Genomic DNA, 20,495 nt, shown 5'->3' on the forward strand with positions numbered 1-20,495 from the left:
GATGAGGCCATTGTTGAGAACTGTGCAAGAAAACAGATCAGAATACTGAGCATAAGTAGCTCTTCGTTATAGTGCAAGCATATATCATGGTACTGTTGTATAATCTGGTATGCACACATCTTCATAGTGGAAGGTAATTAAAGCAATACCACTGATCCTATAAAAACTGACCATTATTTAAAGAATCCCAGTCATATTATAGTACTATGGGCTGGATTCAGTAAAATAGAACGTCCAACTTCTATGCAGTGGAAAACAGTGGAGCTCTGCAAAGTATTGACTTTCATGGCTTTTTCAAATATGCCCAGACTTCAGCAGTGTGCGCAAGTTGAATCTACCGTTACGGAAACAGGTGATCACATTTATTACAGAACAGTACTTTTTATCGATTTTTTTTAAATCTAAACAATTCCATAGTAAGGATATAAACTCTCTATTTGATTCTACAGTATAACTTACAAGTCAATGGCAAATGATAACATTTGCTATTAACTCCAGGAGTTTTTACAGTAACTTTTATAGAACTCGGTTAATTCCTACATAACCCGATGGATTTTATCCCTAGTATATTCTAAACTGTCTGTAAATATTAAATCTGGCCATGTTTGATTAGTTTTTCTAACCCTTAAATCCTGACATATGATATATTTTAAAGGATTTTTCTATTGCAACATATTAAGACTAATTTGAAAACCTGTGAAAATAAAACTTAAGGCTGATTGTAGTATAGAGGAACACAATATGAGAAAGTAAGAGAAAAAATGAAAAAAAAATGTTTAATTTATTTTACAGTTATACAAATAATAAAACAGTAATACCCAAATGCTGTACACAAAATAATATTAGAGGACAAGCCTGACAGAATACATCTTAATACTGTAAACTACACAAATGGTATTGTGAATGCTCAGTAGCAATAGTACTGTGCAGAAATGCTCTACTCCATAAACTCTCTTCCTTTATTATATACATTTAGAACAATTGTGCTTTTCCCTACACAAAGTAACATATCTTCAAAACAATAAAACTTAATGTGCAATATAAAGCTTAAATCCTGCAAGAGGCTAGGCGCCTATTTGTTCTGAGCACTTCAACTCTCAGTGAACTCAATGAGAGCAACAAGTGCTCAGCACTTCACAGGATCAGACCCTAAAAAGAAAAAAAAATGTACTGAACCCACAAGTATTTATCTGCAAATTGCAGTCAATTCAAACAAGTCGTCATCCTCATGAGCGTGTTGATTTTATTTTTAATGAGAAGTTTATTTCATGGTAGGATTTATTAATTGTGGTTCAGTTTGCAAAACACATCAAATTGCCCAAACCCCTTCAAGGTTGGAAACATTCAGTAGATGTTAGATGAGGGGTAGAAAAGGGGTGAGGAAAAACTGGAGGGATAGCTCAGGTCTTTGCACATTGACCTACTAAACCCAGTGTTGTGAGCTCAATCCTTGAGGGGGTCATTTAGGGAACTGGGGTAGAAAACTGCAAACTTAACAAGCAAATATATTCTCCATTAAACCACAGGAGAGAGGGTCCCTGACAAAGAAATGTAAAAATACTAGTTTATAAATCATTTACAACAAACATGTTTGAATGAAAACAAATTCCTCTGCTAACTTTGCCTCACTGTAGCTCAGCCTCAAGATTCTGGCAACATAACAGACAGTTTCCAGAATTTTGCTTTCAATTATTATTCTTTTAAAAACATATTTGCTAGAATCATTACCGGTGATTGCTATATCTTGTGCAGGAAGAAGTCAGTCATTTGAAACCATTCCTCATTCATAATCAGCTTAATCTGATGCCCAGTTTCATATCCCCACCAAATGGGTTATCATTATAGCAGGCGGACAACTTGTCCATTTTATTTTCTCTAGTTAACATAAGTCAACGATAAGTGTTGGGCAATAATTACAACTGATGTTTATACTAGCAGTTCTGTAAGCAGTGTAGGAAGATGAAAACAACAGAACTCATCCAAAGCTGCTATGCAGATTTGAGCTAGATTGTTGTACTGTGAGTTGAAGAACCACACAGTGAAATCCATTCCCTTGCATAGGCCCTATGCCATATTTAAACCTCCATATAAGTTCAATGAGGCCAATCCTTCACCAACCTCCACAGGAAAAAGAGGGTCACATAGTGGAAGCAGTGTGATTTCACTGTTGAGGGGAGGATTTGGGGAATTTGAATGGAGGTCCAGGGGCAGCCCTGTATATTATGGACACCAGCTCTGTAATCCTCGTGCAGCAGTGTTTAGGAGCAGGGCATGGCAGGCCAGGGATGGGCTGGCATCCATGGATCTGCTGATGTGGAGAAGATTTACTGGACATTGACCTTCACAAAGGGAGATACAGGATCATGGGGAAGGTGGCTGCAGTAATGGACACAGGACTGGGACTCCCCCTCTTCAGTCTACCAAAGAATCTCCCTGCATTACATTGAGCTACTGGGTTTGTTTGTGGTTTTTGCACTGGGGTCAGTTTCATCAACAGAACTAGATGTGAACACTGCAAAATAGGCTCATGCATATCTTCTAAATACTCATTCATATTCTGCCTACTTCCCCCAATCTTCATCTGCTGAATTTTAAATCTGAACAGGAAAAAACTCATCTACCATTCTGTTTCTAGGTCTCACTGGTTTCCCTAAGTCTACTAAGAAAAGCCATTTTTTTTTGTGCAATGGGAAATAAAGCATGTCCATCTACTTTGAACTTTATCTTCATTGAACTCATATTGGAGTATTAAAAAGTTCCCTGAGATGGGGCAGAAAAAACCAGTTTTAATCCACGAGGAAGCCCTTTTTTGACTGTAGACACTGCCATCTCAAGAGGGAGCCCAAATTCACAGACCACGAAGTATGTAGTAATAAAGGTATGTGAATAAGCTAAAAAGGCACTACTCTGAGCTTCTCTGACATGGATATCAGTACATCTCTCAGTGGACAATCAATCATTATATAAAAAATAATGGGTGGAACAAGATGATCTCCATGCATATTTACTGTTAACAAGGATATCACCCACATTTGTTTTAAAATGCAAACCTTTAATGTTTACCCTACACAGTTTTGCAGTTTTTCAAACCCAATTTAAATATGTTCCATTCAGTGCTGCCAAGTAGCTCTAAGTGATTCCCCTATGATTTCTGGAATAAAAAAACAAAACAAAAAAGGTATTAATCCATGATCATGTAGGCCAGATCTTGGACCCCAGCACAAAGCCAAAGCAAACAAGTGTTGTGCAGGAAAGCTTGGGGGGTGGACAGAAATGTTGACTATGTCTATGAGATGGACAGCTGTGCTTTCAAACCACAGTCTGTTGGCTGCAGTAATAAGTTCTGTGGCCTCCTCTGAGGGGAGTCTGGCTAGTGGACTTGCATGATTATAGACTTTCCTTTGCCATGTGTAATGAATCCTGGACCCGCAAATTAGGAACAAGATTTATCCTTTAGGGCTAAAACCCACCATGTGTTGTATAGATGCGGGGGGAGGAAGGAGAAGTTAGTCAACAAGGCAAAGATATGCTCTTAAAACTTTCTTAAGTGCTAGTTCTGGAGCCTGACACATGACTGGAGACGTAATCAGGCTTCAGACCCCACTGTCATTAGGGAGCAATCAGAGTGAAAGTATGATATGGCGCTCATTCCACTAGAACCATCACGTCCAAGACCAGCAGTTGGGATTGGGGGGGGGGTCTTCACTTGGCTACAGTCATTCCTCTACCAAGGTGTGAGTAAAGTTCTTTAACCTAGCTCTTCCCGTTTTTAAATAGGTGCATCCTTGCTCATGTGTCAGGTGTTAAGTTTCCTGATATACACATTCTAAAAAGGAAGTCCTGATTTTGCTTAACTCTAATGCATTCAATCACTCTCATTACCCAAGTCTGTGATATGAACAGTCTAAGAAATGGTACTATAGACTCTTCTGTACTAGATCCTGAAGATACTCCTTCTGCCACTTCTAAATCTCTTTCTTGGACAAGTACAGGACAAGAGCAGTTGTTCTGAGTAAGAAAATGAATGAGTGAGTGAGGGAGGTTTGGAAGAATATAACTGATATGGGAATAATACAGCAATGTGCTATTTTCATCAGTTACTTATCAGCATCTTAGACTGATACAAGACAGGTTTATTGTCCAACACTGAGAAATTTAGATTTAAAAAGGACTTTGTTCAATTTATGCTTTATTTTCCATTCAGTTTTTTTACCCATTCCAATGACAGGGATATTACATAGTGCAAAATTTTGCTACATTAATTTTTTGTCATTAATTCTTTTATTACAGTAATTAAAAACTGAAAATTTTGCTCCAATGGAAATAAAAATCACACTCATATGTTTAAGTGCATGGAATAAAAACAATCTGGATATTTCTACAAAACAAATCACCTGGGACAAGGTCAGCATAGGGAATTTGTTTGAGGCTCTTCATTCAAACAAAGTAGGCAACATATATTCCAGTAGAAAACAATACCCAAAAACATTTTTCCTTCAGCAGCACAGCAACACAGTATTAAATGTACGTTTTCTGCATGAAAAGAAAAACAAAGGTATTTGTATACAAAAAAAATCAGTGTAATCTTTGGTACCAAATGTAAGGGCACCTTCTTATTAAGTACATCCTCCCCAGTTGGCAAGTAACAGAAACTTTTCCTTAAGAATGGCTCAAAATTACCAATCTCATAGTGGTTCTGTTTAGCTGGTACTGACAACCGCAGTTAAAAAAAGCAATCTGGAGGTTTAGAGTTGTGCAACAGCAGGATACAACATAAATATTTTTTAAGTATTTGATTTCCCTCCAATAAGAACTTATTTCTTCAAATACAACTCTTTGAAGATTTTATTTTTAATTGTTCCTATTGTTCTCATAAAATCCTTTAAGGATTCCAATACCCAAATGAATAAAACAGCAATCAGAAAAAACACCAACAAAAACAATGAGGTTATAATACAAGGTCAAACAGTCCCCTGACTGAAGGCATTTACTTGATCTATTTAATCAAATAGACATCACTTTCTCCACTAAGTCCACCATGATTTCTGATGACAAAGGCTGTTTTATTTCCCCAAGGGCAGATTCCATCTGCTGAGTATTTCTTCTATAAGCTGCTCAATTTTGTGGTGGCAGTCAGCATTAAATGGACTATTTGCTTCTTCATTAATTGACGATGAATGCATCATTGGATCTTGTAAACACTACTGATTATACATTCAAGCTTTGTTCTTAGTGAAAGTGGCACTTACTTGAACCCTTGCAGTCAAGATATCTTAGTTTTATAGCACTTCACAGGTATAATATCAGCTGGTCATGGACTTCAGGTAAGCTTCCTTTTCTCAATGGCTTAGTGGGTATTGAAATATATCCTCTGTTGGATCCCATTGCCTTTCACAACATCTTTATGATGAAGTGACTATTCTGTACTTTATATTGTACTTTACATGTGCTTTATTGCTGTACACATTTCCCTGTTGTTAATTTCAGTGCTCCTTGGTTATGTAACATATGTAAAGTTTTAAACTCTAATGGCATCCTATGAGGGCTGGCATTAGAAAAGTACCGATATTTTAGATCATCGTAGTAATGATATTTGACTGGTTTTCCATATAAATCCTTTGGGAATGGCCAGAACCCATACAGGTGAATTTCATCACAAAATCTGGTAGTGAGCGTGTACATGAGGAGACCGGTGCTGGGTCGTTTGATGTGGACCTTGTTTGTCAGCCAGTAGCTACAAAGCAAACAAGAAAAAGACAAGTCATGAAACGTACATACAACTCCATGTAAACAAAACTTGTGAAATGCATTTAGTTTATCTTCATTATATACATTATTTTTCTTTCATGCATGTTTTTATGGGCTTCATTCATTTCCTTGGAATGGATATATACAGATTAGCTGGTTTCTTCTCCTTTAGGGCAAGATGGTGAGCAGTTACTTGCAAAAGTAGTTCCATTAATTTTCAGTGGAATGACCTCCGTAGGTAACTGCTCACTTGTGTGAGCAAGGAGTTCACAAGTTTTTAAAGGGGTTAACTTTCTTTTTGGAGGAGGAGGTTGAAGCCGCGACCAACACACGGTATTGCTCCTGAACTGAAGCTTTACATTGGCTCAATTGTATACTAGGAGTTAGGAATTCCAAGACAAAATGAAGTAACCACTTGAGTTCTGGAACTGCCAGCTCCAAAAGATATAAAAGGAGATTTCATTCATTTTGAAAAGACACTCTTTTTACATTATTTCATAGACGTTAGATGAGGGGAAGAACTAGAATACCAGTTTACTGAGGTGATGGGGACTGCCACCCTCAGGGGTATTGTTAACAGGTCCAGAGAGTAAAAACTACACCCTCTTTCTTAATGGGACAGGGTCTTAAGTTATTTTCTGTTGTGAGATGGGGTCATGGTATGGAAAAGTTTGGGAAACATGGATTCAAGATTAGCACCTACTAATCAGGATCATTCGCTATAATTAAACACTAAGATAGGAGGAAGTATCTGTGCCAAACAAATGTCTAAATAGTTCACTTTGACTGAGAAATAGTTCAAATCTTTGGGCCAAAGTCTTTTAGACTATTCTTCAAAAAGATGCATGTAGCTGTTCTAATTATCAGGTAACTGCATAGGCAAAATGGGCCACATAGACATATATCTGATCATTTATACTTAGAAAGATCCAATTTAATAAATAAATATCTAATTAGCCAATTTTAAACACGCAAATTAATTGCTTGTGCAAAAGTAGATGCAGTGATAAACATTTTTGTGTAATGACCTATAGCTTCTCTTAAGAAAACACACGAAGGCAAAACTGTATTTTTGTAAAATCTGATTCATTGTTTCATTGAATAATAAAGGACATTTTTATTAAAGTAATCTGACCCTTTAACTTGTTTGCATGTTTACTACAAATTTGAGACTATTCCTTTTCCCCATCACAAGGATAGCAACTTTTTTTATAAATTCACCATTAAAATGAACTCTCTCTATTCTCGATCGATCTCTTTATACGTACTAACAAAATCCTCATAAATCTGAACATGCTTTTGCAGACTTGATAGACAAATCTGTGTGCGAAATCAAGATGTTACCAAAAGGTGATGTATCTAATTTCTAATCTGAAATACTGTGCAGTGTTGTAGTTACACTGTTTCTTTGGTTTTCAGCAAACTCTCCTTCCAAATGCAACAATGACAAATGTACATCTTGGCAGGCTTAGTTCTGGATGTCATTAATCACAGGTTTCTCAGGTTTTTTAAAGCATATGTTGGCAATGAGACAGAGCCTCTCAACTGCAAAAGTTGATGCAAAGAGTGACAGAGAAAGAAACACAAGAATGTGAAGAATCTGATAAATTTAGGCTTTTTTTCTTGCGTGCCAAAAAGAAATCCTGACTGATGACACTACATTGGAAGACCATTCACATCTGTTTCTGGTACATTTTGAATAAACGGAGGGAACTGTATTCTGAAAGGAGGCACTGAGTTGAACCATGTTTTGACAGAATTTTATTTTCTTGGTTCTATTCAGGTTTGCCAAAGTCTGTTTTTAAGAGATGGATGTGCCAGCATTTCACAGGTTTATGAAAAAGGAAACACTTTTGTTAGGGCCAATGGAACTAATCCACATAACATTAAGATAGAGCTACAGCTACACTGACAATGACTCATTAGGTCAACTTATTTTCTTCTAAGATATATTAATTTTTATATTAACACCAGGTTAAAGAGAGGCCAGGCACATGAGTTTGAGTTCCAAATTCTAACAAGCTCTCAAGGCAAGCAGGTGCTGAAAATAATTGCAGATAACCTGCTCCGTCCATTGAACAATGAAGACAGCATGTTGTTCTCTAATGATAAACCTTTACTTCCACCCTAGCTTGCCATGCTACTACCCAAGCAGACCAGCCTCACACTGAACCTTTGACAAGTACAGAGGCTGTTTCACATATCATTCTTGCCTAAAAAACAAGTGAATGAAAATAAGAAGTGCAAGACATAACAGTACTGCATAGCTCGCATAACTGCAGACCAAGAGTTACATTTTGTCTTGCTCATGTATATTTACTTAAAAGTTTCCCCATCTGTAAAACTGGGATAATGACATTTACCCTCCTTTGCAAAACATGTGGAGATCTCTGGATGAAAAGTGCTAAATAGGAGCTAAGTTTTATTATTAATTGAAACAAAGAAAAGTGGTCTGATTTTTATGCTGAATAGCCATACATTCCACAGAAGTTAATGGGATTATGTTTGATCGCTCCACTGAAAATCAGATCACTTTTACATAGGTACCTAAATATGGATTTAGGAATCAGGGGATGTTTTCAAGGACACAAATGGAAGTTGGGTGGACTGCATGGAAAGTCAAAGGGAGTTAGGCATCTAACTGAAAATCTTCACCGTCTTCCTATCTTTAGGCACCTAGTTCTGAAAAATATGGCCATATTCATTAAATAAGGTTAGTGGCTTGGTAAGGACTGGCCTCATGCTTGCTCAAACACTTAGTTAAGGTTTGTTGAGCACTTTGAAGAGGTAAAGCTCTGTAAGTGTTAAGTATTATTACTGTTTGGAGCAGGGGTTCTCACAACACATTTTTTGGTGGCCTCAAAGTGTGGCCACCAGCTCTTGCCGTGCTGATACTTTTCTCTAAAACACTTAATTAACTTTAGGGAAAAAAACAAATAAATACGCTTATACACACATCCAAATCATTGTAATTTATTTATGTAAGTTTTTTTGCAGACTCAATAGTAAAAATACTTGTATGTTCGTTAATATCACTTTTCACAGCACACTTAGTAGCCAGCTCAGAGGCTGTGATAAGTGACTAACAAACAGTAAGTCTGCTGTGAAAAGTGATACTTGAATTTTAATATTACTTTTCTCAGCAAGCCCCAGGACAAATTAAGCCTGGGGGGCACAGGAGGAGGCAGCGGGGCCAGAGGCGATGAATGTGGGCCCAGGGAAGGCAGTGGGGCCCAGGGCAATGGGGGTGAGCCTGCATGGCCGGAGCCGGAGGTCAGCGCATGTACTGTGTGGTCAGAGCTGGGGCTGCACAGCTGAAGTCTGGGGTTGGAGCCCGCTGCTGTGCAGCCAGGACCAGGAGTCAGCATTGTGCTCCATGCTCTGCCCTCCAGTGGTGATGCAGGGCAGTGCATGCAGGAGCAACAGGGAGGGAGGGGGAAAGGTTGATAATTGCCCCCCTCCCCCATCACCACCCAGGAGGTTTTCGTGACTGCATGAAAAGCCCCTAGCGGCCGCATTTGAGAAATGCTGGTTTGGAGTGCATACTTATGGTTGTGTGGTTGGGTTTTTTTAAAGACACACAAATTATATTAATTTAGAGCAACATTGGGACCTCGTGTGAATACATGTGTTTACAGACATGAGTAAGAGTAGCAATATTTAGCCTTTAATATCAAAAGCGTCTTAAAAGCATAAGAAGCCCCCAAATCCTAAAAATATTAATTCTGTTAAAATTGACCTTTTCAGTTTCAGTTAGTGTCTTGCAGTCTGAGTCTCTGAAGTGGATGTGGCTTGGACAGTGGTTCTTTCATCTCAGAAAAAAAAATGGCCTTTGTTTAAAAGGAAAAAGAACCTTCTCTTGCCTTTCCAGTCCCTCCCCCCTCCAAATCATTCCTGTTGCACTCACACAGTTTTTAAAAGCTGACAGGTTCTGTGAGCTGAAAGCAGCTCCAGGCTGAGCCATGGCCACTTTAAAGACAGCAGAGAAAGACTCAGGAATCTGTTTAGTTTAAAAGACATATGAATGAAAGTAAATTAAGAAAGCGAATATTATGGTATGCGATTATGATAATTGCACAGTACTATGTGTTATTCTGAATGTTTTCATTAACCTGCATTTTTAGGCAGGAGAGACCTCTGAGATGTTCCCTCTGTTGATCCAGCATTTTACAACTGGTAAGATTTTTATTGTCGTATTTTGTTTTAACAAGTGCTAGGCTCCCTGAGCTGAAAACAACTTCAGACTGAGCAATAGTCAGTTCAAGAACTTCAAGCCACAGATACAGATATCTGCTCAATATAGGCTGAAGCTGAAACCCAGGGATCTAGTTTCAGCAGAAACAGGTGTTGCAAGGCTATGCAGAATTGGTGTGGCAGGCTCACCACATGCAGGAGGTTGCAGAGTCAAGCTGCTTACTTACTACACACTGCTGCCTTTCCCTCAGAAGCCCAACCAGGTGCTTCCATTTTTTTTGTTGGGAACCTTCCATGGCCTCCTCTTATCTTGGGTGAATTTCACTCATGTAAGAACTAGAGTTGCCAACTTTCTAATTGCACAAAACCAACACCCTTGCCCTGCCCCTTCAAGAGGACCTGCCTCCACCCCACCCCTTGTCTGAGGCCCCACCACCCATTCACTCCAGCCCCTCTCCCTCCTCGCTTGCTCTCCCCAACCCTCATTCACTTTCACTGGGCTGGGGCAGGGGGCTGGGGTGTGCGAGGGGGTGAGGGATCCAGCGGGGGGTTCTGGCTGTGGGGCGGGCCAAGAAATGAGGGGTTAAGGGTGCAGGAGAGGGCTCCAGGATAGGGTAGGGACACAGGGGGCGGGGGTGATCGGAGCCGCCAGGGTCGCTTTTTGACCAGTCATTCGGATAAAAAACCGGATGCCTGGCGACTCTAGTAAGAATGGCAGGGTTAAATGTTCAATAAATAAAACTGCAATATATAGAGACAGTTCCATATTTCTGGCACAAGGAATTAGTACAAGTTATTTCCAAGAGGCAGAGATGAATATTCTATTACTGCTAGGATGAAAAACACCCCCAAGATGCCAAAGTCTATCACTAGTAGAGTTTACACTAGGAATTAAAAACCTGCAAGGAAACTTTCTTCTACTTGTCAAAACTCTTATCCAAATCATACTGAGAAAAATGTAATTGTTCGCCCACTCATACAAATGAGACATGGGCCCAAACTAAACTTCATAATCAAAATATGGGGTGGGTTTAAATCTGTAGCTGAATTTTGCAGCTTGAGATCAACTCAAATACAGATCCAAAGAACACAAGATGTGAAATGAATAAAAGGTTAGAGCAGTTTGAAGTTTACAGCCTTCTTTAGAAATCAGATTTGTAATTAATCAGGAATGAACAATTCTCACCTCTGCAAAGCCAAGATCCCAATCACTGTTTGAACTGATTTTAAAATAGACCTTTTCATCTACCTGGCCTCTGTCATTTAGTCCTGGATTATATGACTAAAATTGTTAATTACTAGAATAACTGCCCCACTATGAGCTCAATTAAGGCTTAATTTTTGGAAATTCCTTAAAGTTGCAAGTAATTGTTTGATCAATAACCATTTTGCACCTTTCCTTTCCTGCCTGTGAACACATTCAGCTAAATCTAAGCTATAATGACAGCCTCTTTTTATTTATTTTTAGGAGTATGGTTGAAAGTATGGTTCTCTGTAAGATTAAGAATTCCAAGCAGCAAAGGAAAAGGCAGCTCTACTCAGGATCTGGAAAATGCAGCTGGCATCTTTAGTTTTTCACAGGTTATCTTTGGACCTATATTCACAGCGATCGACGTCCTAGACCTGATTTTCAAACTGGCTGTGGACGTAGCAAAAACAAGAAACACCACTAGTCCTGAACAGACTATCGTCTCCTTCAGGCTAAGATCAGAATCCTCCCAAGTCTCCTGGCAAGACAGAGCAGCCCTATTAACAAGAAGTTCCTGGATTCAGTCAAATTCTAAAACGTCCTTGCATATTACTTCAATTCATCAAAAGGCCGTAAAACAGAAGACCACGTAGGTCATTATGACCATTCAGTGTTAGTGCCATCATTAACCACAACAGCTGATATTCTGGCATTGAAACATTTGCTCCTTCCTCAAAAGTTCCCAAGGGTTTCTATGGTTTTCTGATTATCTCTGACCAAAAAAAGTACAAAGGAAGACAGTGCATCAGTGACCGAAAACAAACAGATATCGACATGCCCCAGTACAAGAAATACAAGCTTATGTCCTGGCTATTGAAGAAACAGAGAAATCCCACCTTTCTTCCACCACAGCAACTGCTAAATCACATTCCATTGAACTATCACAGATTGTGAATCCTCTTGTTAACTGAGTACTTCAGCTACTCCCATTGAGAAGTATTATCAGAGTCCTTCTTGGAGAAAGTCATCCACATCCAATATTGACTCTTGGAGCCCTAGGAAGCATACAGCAGGCATAAGCCTGATGACAGGATACCCTCTCACTTTGAATTTTCCCATTCTTGGCCTAAAGTTGCAACAGGCAGTGAAAAAGTCAATTACTTCCATCCAAACTCCCTCATGCCTCTCAAAAAGCAATGACAGCAAGCGTTTGCATATCTGCTTAAAATGGATGTACATAGTAGCAATTTGCCAATTTAAATATCCTGATTAGTCATCTTTAAACAGAAGTCATTAGCAAAATACTGTTTGGCTAATTTCAGAGTAGCAGCCGTGTTAGTCTGTATCCGCAAAAAGAACAGGAGTACTTGTGGCACCTTAGAGACAACCAGATTTATTTGAGCACTTGACTGTAGCCCACGAAAGCTTATGCTCAAATAAATCTGGTTGTCTCTAAGGTGCCACAAGTATTCCTGTTCTTTTTGTTTGGCTAATGGCATTAAACAAAGATTAGTAAACTACACAGAAAGCTGAATTGGCCATTAAAGCCTTGCATTCTGTAATATTAAGATTTAAAAAGATTTGTGAGGTAAATTATTTATGTATCAGAAAGAACACAACAAAAATATTTATATAAATGAGACCTGTTTACATTTTCAGTGTTTAGCATTAAGGATTATTACTTCACAAACTTAATGCATAATTTCTATTGAACTTCTGATGCAGAAGTCCCAGGTACAAGATTTTAGCAGAGGAGTGACTGGCAACAATCTGGCAGACACACTTAGAATAAAGTTTTCATGGACAACAGACTTTGAGAAGTCCTATCATGGTGGAAAGATGATTTAAGGATGGATTTGTCTAATGGTGCCATGTCCTCTCCATCTTGCATTGTTCAAGTATGGCAAAGTTTTGAGACAGCCTTTCAGTACAGTGGTTTCACCCCAGTAAGATAAAAGATAAAAGATGCTGAGGTACTGTGACTAGCAAAAATGGTGCCATATTAATCATTACATATTCCTGCATGAGAAGTTAAACAGCTGAAAATCTGAACTGACATTATTAAGGATGAAATCAAATGGAAAATGGTGGTGAGGGTAGATTTTATTTCATATATTTTACACCATTTTATTCAGTTGTGGATGGAAAATACAGCATAGCTAAAAAACCAAGAGTAAACTTAAAAAAAAAAAAAGTAACAGCATCAGCTGTTGGCTATCAGACTATCCATTAACCTTCTTGGCACATGTCCTGTAGCATTCTGAAACCCCACTGAAGCACAGTCCATGCTGTTATAGGCTAATGAAAAATAGCACAATATGTTTATAAGTATAAAGACAGACAGACTTTGTTCCCTATTGTTTAATAAATATACATATAATTACACACACAAAAAACCTATGTTAAAAGAATGTAATTAAGGTTGCAAAGTCAAGCACTCAAAAGTTAGGAAATGCTAGAATTAAGGTTGCCTGTGCTACTTAATTTGGCCCTAATTTAAAAACTTGGCATTATGATATGACCACATACTATTTTTTCCCACAGGACTTCAGGTCCCAGCCTATGCCCCTCTACAGATTTTGTTCTCTTCTTCATTTGAATCATGCAGCTTCCTCCTCCATGTTACTGGAGCCTAGGAGAGGTTAAACTGTTGCCAATTACATTTGTACAATAAGCGCACAGGAAGCATTGTTGAGTGCTTACCTATGAGCTAATTTGCAATATTTATTGTATGGCATTCTCAAGCAGTTAGTATACAAGACAAAACTGTTTTTATTAGAAGTAATAAGGCACTTTAATAAAGGGAGATGCACTTGCTCAAACTGTTAGTCTCTCTTTAATGAGTTCAGTCAATGTTACTGCCCCCTTTCCTCCTTCTTTGACCTGACTTGGTGCCAATGGTTTCTGCTAAATATTTTCAGGCACATTTAAGTTCCTGTTTATAAAGCAGATGGTGAATGAAAAGACCATTAGCCTGGGTTTTTGATGATAGTGTTTTTGTTCTTCTGCAGAATGAAGGGGAAAAAAATCAGTGACTGAAGCTGTAAAGACAACCAAGTTAAAGGAGGCACTATATCTTGTTATGAATAAGCATGAAAGTGCTAAGAAGACTGTGTATTCATCTTAATCACCACTGTGGAGAACTTTAAACATTTCAAATATTAGTTTTAGTGACTGTGACAAAACAGCTAACAATATATTAAAGCTCAGTTTGTACAACCTTAAAAATAATGGCCAAATTCTCTGCTATAGTGTAGCTGGTTTACAGCACTCCGGGGGTGTAATCTGGGCCGAGAGCAAATTTAGCCAATCATCTAGAGAAGACCACCTTAGTACAAGGGTGATACTCCAGTGACACAGATGTGATGTACAGAAACTTATAACCTAGCATACGTTAGAACTGCCTTCCAGATGGCCCTGTGCAGAGCAGCATCAGGGTTGGGAAACCGCAAATATGAGCTTTAAACAACCTCTGTACCTACCTCTACCTGCACTTTATCTCAGCTGAAGCTTGCTCATTGTCTTTGTCTGTCCAGGTTAAACGAAATACCTGAAAACATGTTTTCCCTTTTAAGATGATTCTGAACCTTCTGGGGCAAATTCTGTCTATATTTAGACCTGCAGAATTTATGGTTTAAAGGGGAACAGAATTTAGCTCTATGTTTTCAGGAATGTCCAGAGGAGCTAAAATTGTACACTATCAAAAACATCAAAGGCATGTTTTTTTAAAAAAAAATGTGTAAGCCTAAAATTTACATTTACGCATTCAGGTACATTGTCTTGCTCCCACACAAGAATTTACTGTGTATATTCAAGTAGGGTGTAAATCCATACTAACATTAAAAAGCCCACTGAAGAGTAGGTGCATCGATGATTCTTAAAAAATAATCTGTTTGTGAAGTTTTCCAAATGGCTAAATTTACATGACCAAATAAAATAAAAATAAAACATAAATAAATAAAAATCACAATGTAAGCCTATATATCATTGAATAAAACACAACCAGGATAGACTGATATCCCATAATGGCTGCTGAAGTGCCGTGTATGAATTATTAAAATTGATTGTTAGAAACTCAGAAGACAAGATCCCACATGGACAAGCTGACCCATGGTACAGTAACTAGTTCAATTTGGACTTCACTGCTGAACAAGTTTTAGATGAATTTAAGAAAAAAATTAATGTACTGATCTCTCTTGGAAGATCAAACACACAGGTGTCACACTATAAATGTAATGGCAAAATACCATCCTATATTACTTTTCAAGCACAGGTGAAATCAACTCAACATGAACTTATATATACTATTCCAAGGAGCCTCTATACGTTTTCCCTTTGCAATATTTCTGTGGAAAGAGTACTCACTCAGCCTCCAAAATGATAAACATCTCAAAATAAGAACAGCATGACTGTGTTAAAAGTTATATAATTGTCATATCATGCTTTTGGTGAAGGAGCAATACTTCTATCCTCAAACTTCCAAGCTAACTTTTCTGCTTACTAATGTTATTAAGAACTACCCAAAGGCAGACAGACAATCTGGGAGCAAAATACTAACATGCTTAGAATGTCTCCTAAATAATTATCAACATACATGCATAAAACTATTTCAGCTCAGGATTACTTAACTCAGAAAAGACCTAAATACACTCAGCACACATTGTAAAAACAATACAGATTGTTGACTTGAGAAAAGGCTCAATCTGCAGCCCCTGCTCATGAAAGCAATCCTCCCCCATGAGAGTCGTTCTACTGACTTACATGCAACTGTTCATGTGATTAACAGTTATGCCTCATACTCGAAGTGAACATTTAAACTAGACCACAATCTACCAGACCTAAGAACTCCAGTGATGAATCACAAAACCACCTAACCAGATGCTTAGAAGAATTTAATTAAACAATAACATATAAAAAGCTGCAAAACTGTTTTCTCCTAGATAAAAATATTAGAAGGATAGCAAGCTATGGGAGTAATTATGACTATTAAGATATAGACTCTTAAATAGATTTTTTATTTTAAATTGTGCTATAACATGTATTTTTCAGGAATGGTTAAATGTATGCTGGCTATTCCTCTGTAATTGTGGAGCCATAGCAACAAAGCTTGTTTTTCCTTTACATTAAATGTAGTGCTACAAGATAAATTACCATTTGTTATTTTAGAAAGAAAATTTGTTAATCTTATCCAAAATTTGTGTAAATCTTACCCTGTGCCACAGTAAATAACACAACTAAAATGGAAACATGAAGGTGTTTTTAAGAAGCTGTCAAATAAATGCAGTCAATCATCAAGGATCTGTCTCCTGCTCAAAATGGAGTCAATGAGAGTTTTACTACTGATGGCAATAGGATCAGGAGCAGGCCCAAATTTATTAGCTAAAGACAGCATTCAGCATCTCTGTGCTGATCTTCAAGGCCTTCCATGGAATTGGCCCAACGTACCACAGATGCTTTCCAAGACAAAGATTTCCCTTGACATTCCCCAGGAACTATGAAGCCGCCAAGCTCAAAGATGGAGTTCCTGAGAGTAGGTGAAAAAAAGTCTTATTTGGAAACAAGGCCAAGGCTTTGAAACTCATTCCCAGAAATGAAGGACCACAAATCTCTCTGCCCTCAGAACAAGGGGTTAAATTCACTTCCAATTATCATTCCCTCAGCTGCTATTCTGAACTGCAAAAAAGGAAAAGAAAGAAAAAGCAGTGAAGGCAAAAAGGGAGAGAGAGAAAGAAGCAGGAGACAGGTAAGTAGAGAGAAAGTAAATACATTAAAAACAAACAAACAAAAAAAACCTTCTACTGCTTCAGGAGGAAGGGAAAGCAGACCACTGGTCTAATGAGATTTTGGAGGCATTCTAATAATGGTGTGCACCATTATAAAGAACATAGGTGGATAATCTCCCCTTTCTAAACTATATAGGACTCAAATATACTCTACAGATTCTTCACTTATTTCAGCAAGATTATACTACTGTGCCTTGACTAGATAGGATTTCTGATAACACTGTTATGTCTTTTCCACCTAAGTGTTTTGTCAGTTTTGTTGCTTTTATCAAAATGAAAAACTTTAAATATGATGGAGTTCATTGCTCTCTCTCAGATTTCTCGATTGTTCATCTCACGTCTCATTTTCAATGTACCATTTAGATAGGATGTATACTGTTAATCAAAACTAATTTCTAGTTTTGTGTTCTAATTTTAGTTTTCATAGTGGGCATTTATTCTGATTACAGATCTTTTACTTCCAGGGTAAAATTGGAAATTCATTTTATATATCAGATTCATTTTACATACCTGTTTCTTAGTCTACCAACATAACCAGTCTCTAAAACATTTGCATGTCCTTAAAAATCTCAATAATTAACCAATTCAGGAACTTATATTATTAATGATACAATTTTAATCAGCAGAACAACAATTAGATGTATGGTTAGAAGCTGAAAGGTTCATTACAGTTGCTTAAAGGAGGATATTTCCTCGATTACAAAATAGCTAGTAAGCAACTGAGGCCCAGAGTCACAAACGGTGCCTAAATTTCTGCTGTAGATGTCCCCTAGGCACCTATGTTTTTGGCTCGGGGCATGCACACAATCCCTCAGTATAGGGGCCTGGGTACCTATCTCATGCCTAAGCCACAGCGGGATCCTCAAACCAGGTGAAACTAGATGTTCCCCTGTCTGTCTCACCTGAGCACCTAACTCTGGGTTTGTAGATTCCCCCAGACACCTAATCCCTTTGTGGATTTGGTCTGTGTCCTGTCTGGATCTCAGGGCAAGTCTATACTACAGTGTTACATCGGCGATGCTGCACCGATGCAGCTGTGCTGCTGTAACATGTCTGGTGAAGATGCACTATGCCAATGGGAGAGCGCTCTCTCATCGGCATAGTTACACCACCTCGGCGAGAAGCAGAAGCTATGTCGGCAGGCAAATGTCTTCCACTAATGTAGCACAGGCAGCAAATATGTGAACTCTATTCCTTAATGCAATGTCACTATGTTCTTTAGAAAGTGCCTACCTCACTAGTTTCTCCAAAGAAATGGCATTTCTGATCAGTAGTGAAGTTCAGATGTGCCACATACCAAATTGTTGGTTGTAGGCCCATGTTGCTCACGTCATTTTTATTCATTCCACAACCATCTGTTCACACACTTAAGGGGCACACTGAAGTACATAAAGGAGGGATAGCTCAGTGGATTGAGCATTGGCCTATTAACCCCAAGGTTGTGAGCTCAGCCCTTGAGGGGCCACTTAGGGATCTGGGGCAAAATTAGTACTTGGTCCTGCCTAGTGAAGGAAGGGGGCTGGACTTGATGACCTTTTAGGAGAGGGATAGCTCAGTGGTTTGAGCATTAGCCTGCTAAACCCAGGGTTGTGAGTTCAATCCTTGAGGGTGCCACTTAGAAATCTGGGGAAAAGTTGGTCCTGCTAGTGAAGGCAGGGGGCTGGACTCAATGACCTTTCAGGGTCCCTTCCAGTTCTATGAGATAGGATAGGTATGTATAAACCTGGTAATGCTTGATTATTATCTTCCTCACAAGTTTCTTTATCTGTGCATCTCAAAAACTGTATTTTAATTGCTTTGGGTGTTGCCTCCAGTTTTGGCTTCAAACAACCGTTCAAAGAAAGTCATCAATTCACATTCTTGGTCCTAAAGTGGTAAGTCATTACTGTGAAATTACAAAAGGGTCCCCATTTAATTCTTTTTTGGTCTCAATTCTCTTCTCACACACACATGCAAACATGCACAATCCTGAAAGAGTTTTTCTGCAAAATATTTTTGTAAACACTGATTATTCAGAGAATGCAAGTTTGCTCTTTTAAAGCACAGAAATTAGTTGAATCTATTTTTTATTAACATGGACTGTACCTACACATAGTGAACAAATTGTGCATTAATATTGGTTGAAAATTATCAGCATTGGTGTTTTCTTACTCTATTTGCTAAGTACCCTGATACTGCAAAACTTTTCACATATGCTCCTGTGAGTAGTCCAGTGGTAGTAAACATAAGAACGGCCATACTGGGTCAGACCAAAGGTCCATCTAGCCCAGTATCCTGTCTTCTGACAGTGGCCAATGCCAGGTGCCCCAGAGGGAATGAACAGAACAGGTAATCAAGTGATGCATCCCCTGTCGCCCATTCCCAGCTTCTGGCAAACAGAGGCTAGGGATACCACAGAGGCTAAGTTAAGCATGTGTGAGTTTACAGGATCAGGGCCTAAGATCACACTTGATTAAAATGTTTTTATTAACAAAAAGTCAGGAAAGAAAATATTTGGAATTCTTTAAGGCAGAAAAACAACTCTGCAAAGTAAAACAGCCAAACGGTCAAAAAGGAGAGATGAAAATGTATGTGTGTGAGTTGATGAGGATGGGGATATGAGGGAGCTAGGAGCTTTCTTTAGTCTGGTCACATCAGGTCAGGTCACATGAAATTAACATTTATCCAAATCTTAATTCACAATTAGCGAAAGAGACCAGAATTTGAAGCAACTTGATCAACTGGCAAAAATGTCATTTTAACAAATGCAGAACCTTCAAGAAGTTTGATAGTCTGACAGCAAGTGCACTCTACGAATCACATACTCTTATGGCACCATGTAACTAATAAAACATAACTACCGCAGCCTGCTGTAAATCACAAGTAGAAAGTAGCAATACTTCCTGGAGACGTGGGTTAATGCTGATGCTCATGAAAGTGACCAACGAATAGCTCGGGCAATAGCATAATGTGAACAAGGAGCTGTGCTACACTGATCACATAGCTCTGCCAGTGCACCTCAATTAGGACACATCTCTGCTGTTCCAGGCCCTTGTTTCCTCAGATCAGAGACTTTAAATGGTGCTGAATTGTACAGTTCCTTTTGATGTGGTTAAACATACACTGGAGACTGTATCAAAACCTCTAAACTCATTTTCACTGGTGAGCTAAGTCAACTGTTAATAAAAATCTCCAGAGGTTAAAGGCTAGTGAACCACTACACCCCTTAGTCCACCGGAACACCAATTCAACACAAAGTCAGAGCAGTTAAGCATGCTGATAGCACAAACATAAAGCCAATCCCTTTGGCAGCAATAGTAGTGTTATGATTAAAATTAGGAGAAACAATGGGCCTGGTCCCACAAACACATACTCTACTGAGTAGTCATTTTTCATGCTAGGTAGTCCCCTTGGAGTCAGCAGAACTACTCACATGAGTAAGTCTCAGCATCCCTAGATTTTTCTGTTAGATATACTTAAAATATTTCATTTTCCTTCTGTAAGCATAGTTGAAAGAGAATTAAAACAGCACAAGACTGAGGAAAAGGGAGAACAGCAAAGAGATAATGAGACAGACATCAAAACATGCTTGTGAAAAGATG

The 20,495-nt window shown here is 38.4% G+C and overlaps 1 protein-coding gene across 1 annotated transcript in view; it reads right to left on the bottom strand.

Moving 5' to 3' along the window:
* Positions 1-784: 784 nt before the first annotated feature.
* Positions 785-20,495, bottom strand: part of ST8SIA4 (ST8 alpha-N-acetyl-neuraminide alpha-2,8-sialyltransferase 4) — a 94,125-nt gene continuing 74,414 nt past the window's right edge. Inside the window, exon 5 of the mRNA XM_045021694.1 lies at positions 785-5,734. Within this exon, the coding sequence (XP_044877629.1) occupies positions 5,452-5,734 (283 nt within the window). The 3' untranslated portion in view covers positions 785-5,451. The remainder of the gene's footprint in view (positions 5,735-20,495) is intronic.

Source organism: Mauremys mutica, chromosome 6 (assembly GCF_020497125.1).
Source record: "Mauremys mutica isolate MM-2020 ecotype Southern chromosome 6, ASM2049712v1, whole genome shotgun sequence".
NCBI classification, from domain to species: Eukaryota; Metazoa; Chordata; order Testudines; family Geoemydidae; genus Mauremys; species Mauremys mutica.